The sequence below is a fragment of the Parambassis ranga genome, chromosome 15, assembly GCF_900634625.1.
Source record: "Parambassis ranga chromosome 15, fParRan2.1, whole genome shotgun sequence".
Lineage (NCBI taxonomy): Eukaryota > Metazoa > Chordata > Actinopteri > Ambassidae > Parambassis > Parambassis ranga.
This window is the reverse complement of record NC_041035.1, coordinates 3,453,168-3,467,959: the sequence shown is the minus strand read 5'-3', so window position 1 is coordinate 3,467,959 and position 14,792 is coordinate 3,453,168. Positions and strand designations below refer to the sequence as shown.

General features: G+C 40.8%; 1 protein-coding gene and 2 non-coding genes across 12 annotated transcripts in view; 2 read left to right on the top strand and 1 right to left on the bottom strand.

Moving 5' to 3' along the window:
- The window catches only part of col13a1 (collagen, type XIII, alpha 1), a 102,629-nt gene extending 95,543 nt beyond the window's left edge, over positions 1-7,086 (bottom strand). For all 10 annotated transcript variants that reach the window (XM_028423873.1, XM_028423864.1, XM_028423867.1 and 7 more), the window contains exons 1-2: positions 7,056-7,086; positions 2,332-3,406 (exon numbers count right to left, since the gene is read on the bottom strand). In XM_028423873.1, coding sequence (XP_028279674.1) covers positions 2,332-2,637 — 306 coding nt within the window. In that variant the 5' untranslated portion in view covers positions 2,638-3,406; positions 7,056-7,086. The remainder of the gene's footprint in view (positions 1-2,331; positions 3,407-7,055) is intronic.
- A 647-nt stretch (positions 7,087-7,733) lies between these two features.
- On the top strand, positions 7,734-7,805 carry trnap-agg (transfer RNA proline (anticodon AGG)). The gene has a single exon. It is a non-coding gene; the product is annotated as a tRNA-Pro (tRNA).
- A 338-nt stretch (positions 7,806-8,143) lies between these two features.
- On the top strand, positions 8,144-8,215 carry trnap-ugg (transfer RNA proline (anticodon UGG)). Its single transcript has one exon. It is a non-coding gene; the product is annotated as a tRNA-Pro (tRNA).
- The last annotated feature ends 6,577 nt before the right edge of the window (positions 8,216-14,792 follow it).

The following is a 14,792-nucleotide window of genomic DNA, read 5'->3' as shown; positions in this document are numbered from 1 at the left end:
AAATATCAGTTACTATGGTAACAACTACCACCCCTTTTATAATTCATGGACAGCATCAATTCCTGCTGAACTTCCACTGAAGTCAAAGTGCTACTTTCATCTCCATAAATGTGAACAAACAGGCCATAAACAAATATTTCTATTGATTTAATCTGATAATAAGGTAATTGTTTTATTGCTCCATCTCTTCTGGAGGAGAGGATTCACCAGTATAACAAGTCTGCTTCATGCTTCCTTTGCACTTCTGCACAGTTTGTGGAAGATGCATCAGCAATTCAATCAAATGCAAATTTCTTTTCTTTCTGTCTATGTGAATGGAAGATACTAGATGAGCCTTTATGCTAAGCTACACTGCTAGGCACTATATTGAATTCTGACTGACATCCATTTGCGTCACTCACTCAGCGCCTACATTAACAGTGATCGTAAACTAGGTGTCAGCTGTCATGATTACAAATGACAAGGATGTCATACTTGAAATCTCTCATTTAAAGGTTTCCGCTAAAGATATGAAACCTCAAAGACATGGATTCATTTTACAAAATAATCCTCAGGCAATCCTAACTCCAATGGTCAAGTCAATAGAGGAAACAGTGCATCTGCTGGGGACTATTTTATGTGGCGGATTACTCCACATAGCTGCAGGAGTGAGTGATAGTGTGGCTCACTGATGTGTATAACAGTTTATTATTTATTATTCGTGTGAAGTTACACAGACGCAGACCCCTCTACACAGCTTCTCACCCCTGGCAGGCCGGCTGCACACAACAGTCACTGGAAGCATTAATAACACTGGAATAATAATAAGTCTACGCTGCTGGAACGACACACACAGTTTCCATAACAGAGGAAACTGGTCCTCCACTGAGGGAGACAGGGTGGGGGATTCTGGACAGTGTTGGGTGAAAGTACCACAGACGTCTCTTGCCTTTTACAAAAGGCCACATCTGTGCTCGTGTCCCATTAATAATGACTATGTATATACTCGCCGAGCTAAACAAAAAGGGCAGGCTGCATCGCCCCAGGCCCGTCTGCACTGAGGTCCTCCTCACAGGGCCCCCCTGGAGGTGCTCTGAGCCAGGCACTCAAACAGGACTTAATCACCAACACCTCTGATTGGATATCAGCCTCACTACAACAGTGTTAGTTAGCTTAGCTTAAAGGCTGGAGGCAGGAGGACATAAATCAAGTGCTTAAGTCAATGCTGCTTTTCATTTAACAGAAATGTAAAACTGATTAATTTGTGCTTGTATTTTAACAACCACAGACACAGGAGTGCAGGGGAGGAAGGTGGGCTGTGTGTTAAGAAATATTTGCATATTATGTTGTTGGTTTCTCTTGGACGACCTCTCGACTTTTGAGAGACTTGGCCTCACGTCTTCAGCACTTAAATCCTGGCTGAAGCCCTGAACACATCCTGAAACCATAGATCTCATCTCAGTGCAATAAATCACCAAAATTTCCCCGCTTATATCATCCCCCCATGTATACAGCATTTACAGTTTGTTTTTTTCATATGTCCTCTGATAACTCAGGTTAACATGTGGACAATGTTCATCCCCAGCAGCAGCAGCAGCAGCAGAGAGCACGGCGCTCTTTCTTCTCCTGGTAAGTGCATTATTCTGGCTCTGGTGAAAGGGGTCAGAGGAGGAGGAGGGGGTGATAAAAGTTGGACTGAAGCAAATGGAGGAAGGGAAATCAGGGTCCCTGTGGCACTTCAATCACTGTGGAAGAGCCTGTTAGTTGTTGTTTGTCTAGCTGTGGACAATTGAAGGGGAGCACAGAGAGAGGGCGACTTAGGGAGCAACAGATGTGAAGGACCACAGAGGTCTGCTCAACGGCATCAAAGACAGGGATCAAAACCAAGATGCTTTGATTCAACAGAATCAAACTTTTCACCTGAAATTATTGATTATTCATCAAAAAGTATAAGGAAACTAATAAACATCCCCTAAATGCTATCAGAATTATTCAAATCTGGACAAAGTACAAGGGTTAACCCTTCAAAATGCAATTTTACAGACTATTAAACACACCACAGTTCAGTCTGGGTTAAAGCTACCGCATAATAATGCATTTGTAATCATATATATTGCATATATAATCTAAATTTACAGTTTATTTTTACTTTATTAGTCAAAAACATACAATAGAAAGTCATTTAAATGGACTAAAGGGGCAAATTAAGGATTAATATTAGGGACTGAATTTAGTTTGGTGGTTTATTCAGGATTAGTGAAGGGATTATAAGAGTTTTCTGGATTTAAACTACATACAAAGTTCGCTCCTCCATCCATCTTTATCAATTTATTTCCTCAGCAAAGCGCTTACCTCCTCCAGGATCTGGTCTAGTCGGCCCAGGATAACGGGCTCCACCTGCTCCAGAGACAACATCCACGCGGAGAGCTGCGCGTCCCGCTGCTGCTCCAAACTAACTATCCTGGACTGCAGCTCCGAGGTCCGCACAAAAACCACAACGCAAACTCCAAGGCACAGCACGGACACCGCAATGCAAACCGATAAGCCGGACAAATGTCTCCAATGTCTCCACAGCGGCTGTTTGGAAGGCTGCTCCGCTCGGGTCCTCCTCTCTTCACCTGGTTTAGCCGTGACTCCCCATTTCTGCTCCCCTTCCATGTTTTTACGCCTCTGACTTTGGTTTTATCCGCACTGAAATCCCTTTACGCATCAGGTGCAAGAGGCGCAGAAGAAGAAGAAGAGTCTTGGACACGCTGTCTGTCTGTGTTGCAGGGAAAAACTTTTTCTTCTTCAAACTAAATGAAAGTCAGAGCAGCAGCAGACATGGTGTAGCTGCTCATCAGTCAGTGATGTTGCAGATTCACTGGGACGGCCTGTTATTCCTCTGCGTTCCGCTCCGTTTGTCCCATTCGCTGCCTGTGCGCTGAGCGTTCCCACCGTGCTGCTGCAGGTCAGCCGTCAGTGTGCGTCTCTGAAACCCGAGCCAGCCAGCCTCCCCTCTCTCCTCTGCACAGCTCTGGATGCCGCGGACCCTTTGCTCACACTGCACGCTCCTCCTCTGAGAGGCTTTAGGTTAAATGCCGGGGCGGGATTCGTGGCAGTGTTGCTGCCCCCTTTGATCCGCGCGCTTGGTGAGGGGATATTTTTAGGGGCCGCAAAGCCACAGAGTCACACAGCCGGACCCAGTTCACTGACGGCCTGCTGACAGCACAGCTCAAGTCCGGATCAAAACAAGGCAGCACTCTGCTCTCTGTAGTCCGGATCAGGACAGGAGGATTCTGTAAACCACCAAGCTCAATCTCCCCAGAGCCAGGCTGATGTCTTGTTCGTGTCTGTGTTCATACCAGCAAGGATGTGCGCGTCCTTCACTGCCAGCAAGTCAGAACACAGGAAGGCTTCCTCTTCTAGTCATTCAAAGAAAAGGCCCCTAAAACAGAAGGGAATAAGTCATAACTAATACAAATACATTTCTCAATATATATTCAACTTTATAGCATTAAAACAAGTTAAAGGATTACACTTTATATTTATGTAACAAATGATGAGTTAACACTTGAATTAATCATCAATTACCTGTTGAACACTGTGAATGAATAAAGGTGAAATTTGCATGAATTCATAGTTTTTTATGATATGCAACTTTTTTTACCTGGCATATATTAATGAACAGATATGATTAAGATTATGTTGAAGTTAAACTTTATTAATCCCAGCAGGGAAATTAATGAGATAATAGTGATTCAATAATAAAATGAAATCACTCAAAAAAATAAATAACTCATTGGATGAACTGAAATTGTGGGCAGGATTTCCATCCAATTAATATGCGCCCTGACTCAGAACAAGTGCATTATATGCATTATAATGTATTTCAGGTTCCATCCCATCATGATTTTTTTCTTATTAGTCCAACTTACGGTAACCCAAAGACATATCTATTAGAATAGAATAGAATATACTTTATTAATCCCTTTGGAAAGGTCCCTCAGGGAAATTCAGTAATTAATTCGGTATTAAGCAACATTGATTGTGAATCAGTTTTAGCTGCTGGTGTGCAAATGGAACAGACAACAGGTGGAAATGAGAGGCAGTTATCAAGACAGCCCTATAAAGGAGAGGTTCTGCAGGTGCTGACCACAGACCAGTTCTCTGCTCTCATCCTTTCTGCCTGATGTTTGATCACTTTTGCATTTTGTCAGTGCTCTCACCCCTAGAGGTGGCATGAGGCGGTGTCTACAACCCACACAAGTTGCTCAGGTAGTGCAGCTCATCCAGGATGGCACATCAATGAGAGCTGTGGCAAGAAGGTTTGCTGTGTCTGTCAGCACAGTTTACAAGTCTCTCCTGCTCTATCTGTCATGCATAGCGGAGTTCCACCCTGATGTACACATGCAGCACACACACACACACACACACAGGTGAACATACTCCCATAACAACGACATGAAATATACGCAAAAATATGCCAACTACTTCACTTCAATAAATTTCTGCACATCTGTATTGTTTCATGTTAAAAATGCATTTAAGCACTGAATACACACCTGCACATACAAGCTCTGCTTAGGCTAACATTAGCCTGCCAGCTAAATTGCTGAAGTAAAGCAAAGCACTGACTTTTTAAGTTAGCTGGTGACTAGCTGCGCTCTCGTGTTCAGGATGAACTTAACATGACAGAAAACAGTTCTAATATACAACTTTAACTTTGTTTACTGCTTATCTTGCAAAGCAAGATGACAGCTTATCAGCAACCTTAGACGTTACAACGAATGCTAACTAATCTTAGCTGCTTGTAAAGCCTGTCTACTCTGATTTGAACAATGACTGAAATTTCCTCTTATTGTCACTGCCCATTTTCACGCGGAGGCGTTACACTTACTGAAAAAAAAGCCCGAACCCACAGTAGGAGTGGTACCCATGACACCACTATTGTTGTTTTAAGCAGAGGCAGAAAATGGTGGACGACGGTGATGAATGACATACAATCATTGTCAGTCATTTTAGGTAGTGTGGCTGTTTATTTTATGGATGTTATTGTTTTGATTGTTTACTATCTGTATAAGTGAAATATATATGAAAGTTCAATAAAAATATTGTTAAAAAAGTTATTGTTATGCCATCCCATGATATCACTTGGGATACCAGTGGGAAGTCACACATGAAGAGACTTGATTTCAATGTGGGACTATACTTAAAAAAAGTTTGTGAATTGATCAGTAATAAAAACCAAACCATGACCTATATCTAACCAGCGTTTGATTCCCAGCAAGCTTCAACTGAAAAAAAGTAAAGCCGTGGTCTGTTTTAGGAAAACATCAATGTTATCAGGATGATGGTTTATTGACATGACCACAAGAGGTTGCTGATGTAATCTATTACTTTCACTCATTGTTCATAATAAGAAGATACCACGTCTCTGTTTATATATAAAAAGAGAAAATGATGTGCGATAATAAGGCCTATGCTAACCACCAAAGGGAACAGTCTTTAACGATGTGTGTGCTGCAGATAAAATCACTAATATTGTACCACCTCATGTCTGACAAAAAGACAGCTGTACTCTGACATCTGCTGTTCCACACCAACAATACAGAGAAAGAGAGGCACAACTTGTCACATTCAAGCACAGCCACAAAGTCAACATCAACAATGACAACAAGTACAACAGCAAAGCTCAGCTGAACATCACTGTGGTCATACACCTGCTGAACGCCAAACAACACATACAGTGCTGCTTAAAGTGTGTGTGCAGTGTATTCATGCATAAAAATGACCAAAAACAATAACTTATTTTCACATAAGTCCACAAAAAGAGAACTAATGAAACAGAAACATTTCACAATGAAGAACCATTGTTTGTAAAGCAACTTGTGTGATTGTTGTTGTTTTGCCGCATGACACTTTGTCTGAGCTCACAGACAGACTGACATTTCTGTGTTAAATTCACTGGTATCATTCAAAAATTTTTTCAATGTTCTCAAGCCATCCTGGTTCAGATGCAGCAAAACAACCCTAAACCATGATACTACCACCACCGTGTTTGACAGATGGAATAGGTTCATATACTGGACTGCAGTGTCATTCTTTCTTCCTACATGAGTCTCCTCATTTAAGCCAAATAACTCTATCTGTCTCATCTGTGCTCAAAATGTTTTCCCAGCAGCCCTCTGGTTTGTCCAGAGAGGCAGCAGTGTTCTTTTTGGAGAGCATTGCTTTTCTCCTTGCAGCTCGGTCATGAACACCATGGCTGCATTAGCCAATGTGAGAGAGGCCTTTAGCTGCTTACAGGTTACCCTGGGTTCCTCTGTGACCTTGCAGACTATTACATGACTTATTTTCAGAGTAGTCTTTGTAGATAGACTACAGCTGGGGAGGTTATTTGTACATAATTGGTGTGTCTTGTTTGTTTGTGGTCCTCAGAAATGTTCCTTGATGATGTCATTATGTAAAAATCAGTTGATGTTTTGGGTCATATTTGTGCATAAATGAATAATAAACAAATACTAAAGGGTTCAAAAAATTTCAAGCAGCACTGTATATAATAGAGCATTTAGAAGCTAAGGAGAAAGCTATGCTTGCGATGCTAAAACCCAAAGTAATTTGTGCACTCATCGGGTGGAAACAGACCTTTCAAACAAAAGCCCGCATAGAGATGGAGCTGCCAGTCAGGATAAACTCACTGCTGCTGTTGTTCCACCCACACTTAAATAAACAGTATATAAGTGCCTTTGAATAAACATTAAGCAAAAGCAGAACCGTTAATGTATTCATCAGTTTCATTACAAGATTTACAAGTTTTTTTTTAAGTTTATTTTCTGCCCATATATTATATGACAAAGGCTGTGTTTATATGCACACCAAAGTTGCAGCTTGTGTAAAGCTAATGTTGTACACCTATCATTGTTTTACACTGCATGGCCTAGGCCTGTTTGCTAGCTTTGTTAAACAAAGAAGCACATGGATTAACTTGCTAATTGAGCTGACATTTATCCTGGTATTTTCATGTCATATTCTACAGTTTATTTCTAAAGTAATAACAAATGCATCCAGAGTTTCAGTTTAATCATTGTTGCTACCTGTGTGTAGGTGTGTTCCCTTTCATGCTACCAGGAAGTTTGGATTGGCAAACAAGAGGTGAGGAAAGTTCTACAGTGTTCATAGTAGGAGGGGAGTGGATCATACCATTGTGCATACTGAACAGAGGGGTGAGTTCTCTACCTTCTTTTGCTTGATACTTTTTAAACCCTGGTTATGTGTGATTGTCTTACCTTGAGTGCCACCTTCACCAGCATTATGTATCTCTGTGTGTATGCGTGGCCAGTGTAAAATCCTATCACTTCTTCTACCTTATCTGTGGACAATGTTGTTTCCTGTCTCCTGTTGCTTTTCCATCACTGTGTAAATGAATACACATGTACTACACACTTCAGGAGAGCCTCCTACCTGCAATGAGTATTTACACTGGCACTGCCCAAATATAGGGGCCCAAGATTTTTCAAGGGAAGGTGTTTCACATAACGGAACAATGATTCATTGGAAGGTGAATGGTTGCACCATTTGCAGCCTTGAATTGCAGCATCCTCTGAAAGGACAGGTTAGGCATCCTGATAAGGAAGCTTTTCCTGTAAACACCCAAACCACCAGTCAAAAGATAAGATTAATATCAATTATATTATTATATATGATGTTATTAACTCCTATCAGCCCATCTGAACTGAACTGAACTGAACTGAACTGAATATCTGCTGTCTCATGGCTCGTTGGTCTAGGGGTATGATTCTCGCTTAGGGTGCGAGAGGTCCCGGGTTCAAATCCCGGACGAGCCCTAGTGTTGTTTTGTGTCTTTGTGTGAGTTCTACACTCATTCATTAAACTGTGCAGTAATACAATAGAAAATAACATAGTCATAGTAGTAGTAGTGTACAATTACAATATCTGAGGAAAATCCTTTTACATACCTACCTACCTGTCTTCAGACATGTTACATGTTACAGGTTTTTAAGCAACGTAAGACTGTTGCATTTTACAAGAACAAACTAAAACTGGCAACCAATTGTGTCTTTTTTTCCTATCTAAAAAAAAAACTTGTCAGCGAATGTCAACGTTTCTCAAACCCCTTGAGCCACATCAGCTGCCATTATACATAACTACCCCTGCTCTGTCTGGCTCGTTGGTCTAGGGGTATGATTCTCGCTTTGGGTGCGAGAGGTCCCGGGTTCAAATCCCGGACGAGCCCTGAGTTCTTCATATTAACAAGTTTTACATCAGCATAATGATTGGTATTTAAAATGTGTGTAATTATAAATCCAGACTTCTCTGTTTGGCGGCAGACTTGTCTTTTGATTTAGCTGCCAGTTAAATTGGTATCACAGAGTGGCCTTGATTCTCATCATAAAAACACCTCATGTTTGGTGGTGGTGTTCTTTATGACCTCAGACCACCACAGAAGGCTCTTACATGCTAATAAAGAATTTCCTGTCTTTGGATAATTGTGATCAGACCAGAAGATGTGACCTCCACTATCAGCCACATCCAAGGTCGACATAAGGTTTATGATGACGACTTGATGGACAGGAGTCACTGCAGGTAGTGACTCAGTGTGCTCCTTGTAATTACAACAAGGCTCAGTGTGGCCAGCTGGCTTTAATAGTTGCCTAGCTGAAAAACACACTTTAAAAATGATCATCAAAATAAAAGCTACATTTACTGCAATCATGGGATTCTTTCAAATTAAAAGTGACTCATCCTGTAACAACAGCTGTGATAGAGATCAGAGATGTGAGAAGACTTCTAAATGAGTTTACCAGTTGTTCTTATGGAACACTACTTTCATTGATGCAGTTTTTGCTAATAATGGCCATCACGGCTTATTATAGAGGGTATGGACAAACTATATATAAATATATGGTGGTTCCTTTTGGAGGACTTGTTATGGAACTTGTTAGGGTTATATAAACACAACCCATTAATATGTTTATTAAAGTTGTGAGGATTGATCCAGTGGGTGTTAAACCAACATGCAACCATCTAAAGTATCAGTGTGGCAACACTTGGCCACACATGCAACGATTATCTGATTTGTACAACAATTTTATGATTGGCAATGATGATGACTCTGCACAGGGAGAAATGTTCATCCATGATCAAGGTTTTTCTCCAAATGTTAAGTAATGTACAAGTAAAACTGTAATGCAGGAGATGGGGGTCCAACAGGAATCAGGACACAAACTGAATTTTAATCATATAGGCCTAATATGATAATTAAACTCTAACTATCTGGTGATGCTGATCAGTACTGTTGTTGTATTCAAAAACAATGACAAAAGGCCACCATTATTTTTTTAATATGAATCTATGCTTTTAATACCTCCTTCTTCGTGGCTGCTTATAAATTGACTTTGCTTGTGCATTAGGACTGGGGTTAGGTGTGTGTATATTTTCAGATATGTCTGTTTGCAATTATCCACCCTCTCTAAGTGAGACAGAGACAGAGGAGGTGGAGGGGAGGACAATATGTCTTCATCCACTCCTCCACTCTGGCACTCATTGATCACCCTTTCTGTGAGGCGAAGTGGGTTTAAGGATTCTTCTCCTTAATGAATGTGCTGTGAGAGCTGCTCATGGCAACACATAACCAAAGCCGTCTGCGGCTCCACTTTTGGGTAGAAACCTCTATCACATGTTCTGCATTCTCACATACAATAATGTCAGACATGTAGCAATAGACTATTCTAATCTCTGGTTTAGATCATACTTCAGTTTGGACTGGATCAAGTCTATCTATAGAACATAAAGGTTATGAAGATCAACATTACTTTAGACTTTAACTCAAGAGACAGGTGTTGGTATCCTGGGATTCACTTAGGTATTTTATCTGCATTTCCACTTAATTTAATAAGGATACCTACCTGGCTTGGAATAAAAAAAAAACATTACCAATCATTTACCATCATACATGTGAAAGCCCCCCTGCATACCCATGGTGACATGCTATGCTGCAACCCCATTTTATCTGCACTTGGTGACCACAGGAGGGCACCTGTAGATACAGCTGTTGCAATCAAATAAAATCAATCAATAAATCAATAAAAATGTGACCACTACTGTTGTCTTTCTGGCAACTACAAGCTGGTGTTATGTTCAAATCTACACTGATATCATGTTTTAGACTCCAAATTATTACATAATCTCATTCTCAATCTGAACATTACACACCATGAGGACCATGGGGCTTAAAGGCTAAGGCAGGTCTCCATATTAGTTTTGGTGTTCTTGTGTCATGTTACCAAATTCCAAACCTGCCACAGACAACAGACAACTAAACTACAGGAGCTTTTCAGGAACATGTTTTTTCTCCAGGGGACTGTGACCAGGACATAAAGGAAATCTCTGATAAGTGATCTATGTTGTTCATTGAAAAATGTGTGATCGAGCACTTATGGATCAGTGCAGCAGAGGTTTTGTTTGTCTTAGGTTTGATAAAAGTGTTTCATTATGAGTTCTTTTCTAAACTCGTCTCTCTGGTCTCAGTTTAGTGATTCATATAGATGATGCTGTCACCCTGCATGGAGGGCTGAGGTCGTTTTCCACAGCAAATTCACACAAGCTGCAATGTGTCTTTTAGAAATAAGGGTGAAAAGTCCCAGGGTCAGAGGGATGTTCTCAGGCCTGAAGGCAAAATACCACTAATCACCTGATGACCAGGGTCCTGTTAAAGTGGACACATGTGTCCACAGCAGGCTCTGTGTCCATTAGAGAGCAAGGAGCATGATTTGTCAATGATCAGAACACCAGGAACACTGCATTATAAATCAATGGCTGGGTCAATAACAATGTCAGCTCTGTAATTTGCCTCGGGCCTGTTAGGGCAGCCACACAATGCTGGATTAGGACATTTTAGGACATTAAAGGTGTGTTTTGATTTTGATTCTTCTTAAATAACATTAAGAATAGTAGTTTGAAATCATGTATTTGTCAAATACATGATATAAAGTATATCTTCTGAACTGGCTTGTCCAGCTGATTATTGTGTCTTATTGTCAGATGAGGTCTGGTGTCACAGTGAAATGAACATGGTAGCGGAAGAGATGTTGTCTCAATGGGACCTTCTAAGCTCAAATCAATAAATCAGCTGAAGGAAAAAAATAACTGAAGAATTAGAACAATAACTCCATACGTGGGGTTCTATATAGTCTCTGGTTGAAGCTATGAATTATATTTGTTTACGAACTATTGATATTGTGTCAGTCAAAAACACAGGCTGATAGAGGGCAGGACTTCCAATCACCTTCTCTTCCTGAATCTGTCCCTAACTGGGTCATTTTCTTTACCGAGTCTCCTTCTTGTCTGCAACATTAAGACAAGCAGCCTGATCAGATGCTCTCCACCAGCAGAGGTACCGACAGGGGTTAACCAATAGTGGCTTTGTCCCGGTGGTGGGAACTGGGTAAAACCAGACGTGGTCCGAAGCAGAGTCCTTACAATGGATGGATGCAAGTTATCAACTGTCATCAAGTAATCAATACTAACATGATGACTTACATACATGCATACATGTGTATCACAAAACAATAACAATAAGCACAGTACAATAGGTGCATTCCATTTTCAAAAGGATTCTCTTCTGTCTGTAGTAGGGTCTGTCTGGTGCCAAGAAGGCTGATCTGAAATGAAACAAGTGCCGAGCAGGCCACAAAAACACTTTCAGTCTCTTTCCTTTCAGTAACTCGCCTTTAATCAGCTTGAGTAAAGCTAATAAGATGGACTGTTCAAGGACTCGCAGAACACCAGGCACCTTCCACAAAGCTTCAGCTCATTTTTCATCTCCTTCCTCCTCACCACAGTATCCCACAGCTGTGGCTTTTAAATATCAAAATTACAACCTCTCTCTGTCTGCACCGTGTCATTATACAGTAGAGCAGTCACAGGCTACACTTGTTCAAAGGGGCACACGGGCCTGCTGGGACTCTAATGAGGCCAAGTGAGGGTTTTTTCTTAGGACAGTTTTCCACTGTCAGGGTTCTGCACAGTACTGGTTCCTCATCTCCTCTATTCATTTGTGCTGGTGTTAGTATTGATTGACTAGTACTGATCATTGCATAGTAAACATGGGACCAAGCATATGCACATAAGCAGAAAATCATAGGAAACATGTGTTTCGTTGAGTAAACTCAACAAGCCATACATTACACATTCAAATATTTGCATGATCCTTAGATGCTAAAACATAAAACCTGGTGTGGGCGAGGCTTAAATATGCTTTGATTCCACAGTCCATGTCTGTCTACATTCATTTATAAAGCCTTTTTTAAATTCCATTTTCCCTCCTCAGACTGAGGTCATGAATGACCCTTAAACATCATCATAAATAATAGATCACCAGATCACCATGGTAACTTGAGCTGCAAATTTGCAAGTACTAAATGTATGCAGCTGAGATTTTGGTAGAAGCATTACATGGTGTGCAGAGGTGGACCGCAATGCAGACAGTGATAAAACTTGCCTTTCAAAAAGTGAGCCTCATTAAAATTAGCCAGGTTCAAACGAAGATACAAGGACCACAATGAAACAAACCAGATATAAAACCAACCTGGGAACACGGACACAGCTGAACCACCACTTAGAAGGGTTAACAAGACACAGGTGGAAACAATGAAGAAACAGGGACACAGAAAATTCTTGCGAAATAAAACAGGAAGTTAAAATATAATATAGAGTAAATCAAAGCAGGAATAAACCAAAACCAGGAAAAAACTAAATAAATAAATAAAGAAAATCAAGATCATGACAAAGAGACACAAGAATAAGAGACACACAAGTCTGACTGAGTCACAGCCAAATCAAGGGGAACTCATTACTGCAAACAGCAGGTGTGTATTCAGTGAGAGTCTCTCTCTCTCTCTCACACACACACACACACACACACACAGAATGAGAGGTTCTGGAAACAGCTGAGATATTTGGTTCTATCTTTTTTTCTACATCTGGGCGTCAGAGCACAGCAATGTGTGGACACTGAGCATCACATGGTCTGCACAGTAGACTGTGCCCCTTGGATCAAGGGGCACAGGGGAAACTCCATGCGCTGATAAAGACTTTTCTCTACTTTTAATATGAAAATCAGGCCAGGTAGACTCAGCATGCACTGCTGATGTCATGTCAGTGCATGTCACACAAAAATATTTGTTCATGTTACTAGCCTGAAGTAAAATCTCTCAATATATAAGATATGAATTTTAGGCCATATCAGCCAATACTAATCGGTGTGTTTGTGTGTTTCACATACTCTTGTGTTTGCTCCCTCCTTTGTGATTACCAGCCCTGGCTGTTGTGCCTTGCCACAATTGTGTCTCTGAGCTCTTCAGGCAGTTCCTCTGACCTCATGATCCTCATGTGCTCTAACATGCACTGTGAGCTGTAAGGTCTTCTATAGACAGGTGTGTGTCTTTCCTAATCAAGTCCAATCAGTATCATCAAACACAGCTGGACTCAAATGAAGGTGTAGAACCATCTGAAGGATGATCAGAAGAAATGGACGCACCTGAGTTCAATATATGAGAGTCACAGCAAAGGCTCTGAATACTTAGGACCATGTCATATTTCACTTTTTTTAATATAGTTAAAACAAATGAATTATATAAAAATTCACCTCAATAGAGACATCATAAAAAGAGATCATATCACAAACAAAAAGTCTTTGTACCAGGCTGTAAACATGTTAGCTTTAAAGAGATTGACTCACTTTTGTAGCCAGCCCCAAGGGGCCACAGGGGGAACTGCAGCTTTTGACACTTCCACATGAGCATCATTTGCTGCTTATAATACTATAAGTGACCCAATGCTAGCATCACTCATCAATCAGCCAATCCATTTAAACAACTGAGACAAGGAAGGAGCATGTAGAAAGATGTTTTCTCTGGGAAAAGAAGATAGTGTATCGGTAAAAAGACATTTGAGGGACTGTCTCTCCCACAGCAGACATTTAGACTTGGACATTTGGACAATGTAGAACTAAAGAGTCCTCTGGGCAGATCCATATAATCTGCAACATCTGAAAGCAGTACTGGATGCAGGGCAATGTTCCACACTGTAACAAGCTCAGCAGCACGTCTTATAATGATTTTTTCTTTATCAACTAATTTATTGAAGTAACTCAGTTGCTTTAGAAAGAAGCTGCTAATATCCAGCAGCTGCTGCGGATGAATGGATGTGCCGGCGCAATGAGCAACAGGGAGCTAGCTGCACGTGATGATCATTATATGACATTTACATTGTGTATTTTACACATGATCCGAAGCAACATTACATTTTTAATAAATTGGGCGCCTCTAGCGCTACACGGTGGACTTCCACAAAGCTGCAATGTCTTCATGAAAAACACAGATACACCCTTAACCATCTCCAACAACACAGCACAACATGCTGCGTTTAAGCGGTCCAAGTGCCAGGCCTCTGTTGGTCAGTGTGGTTTTGTCACTCTTCTATAATTAGTAGACGGATCCTCCCTTCATGTTATTTTCTTTTCTTGTATTAAAGTGATGCTGACATCTTAATCAAATAAATTATAGGCTTTTATAATAATATAGATGGACACTTTTAGTTCCACATCCTGCAGAGGCACCAGACGGACCAAAAAGTTACTTTACCATTCATTTAAGCTGGTTAAAACTGCATGACGGGATGTATTCTGAACTATAGGAGGAGGAATGTATGCTGAAATCATGGCTATGACGTTGCATATCAGATTGATTGCCCCTTTAACAGCTGATCTGTATGACAGTCTGCTCAAAAGCTGTCTGAATCCTTAAAAGGAA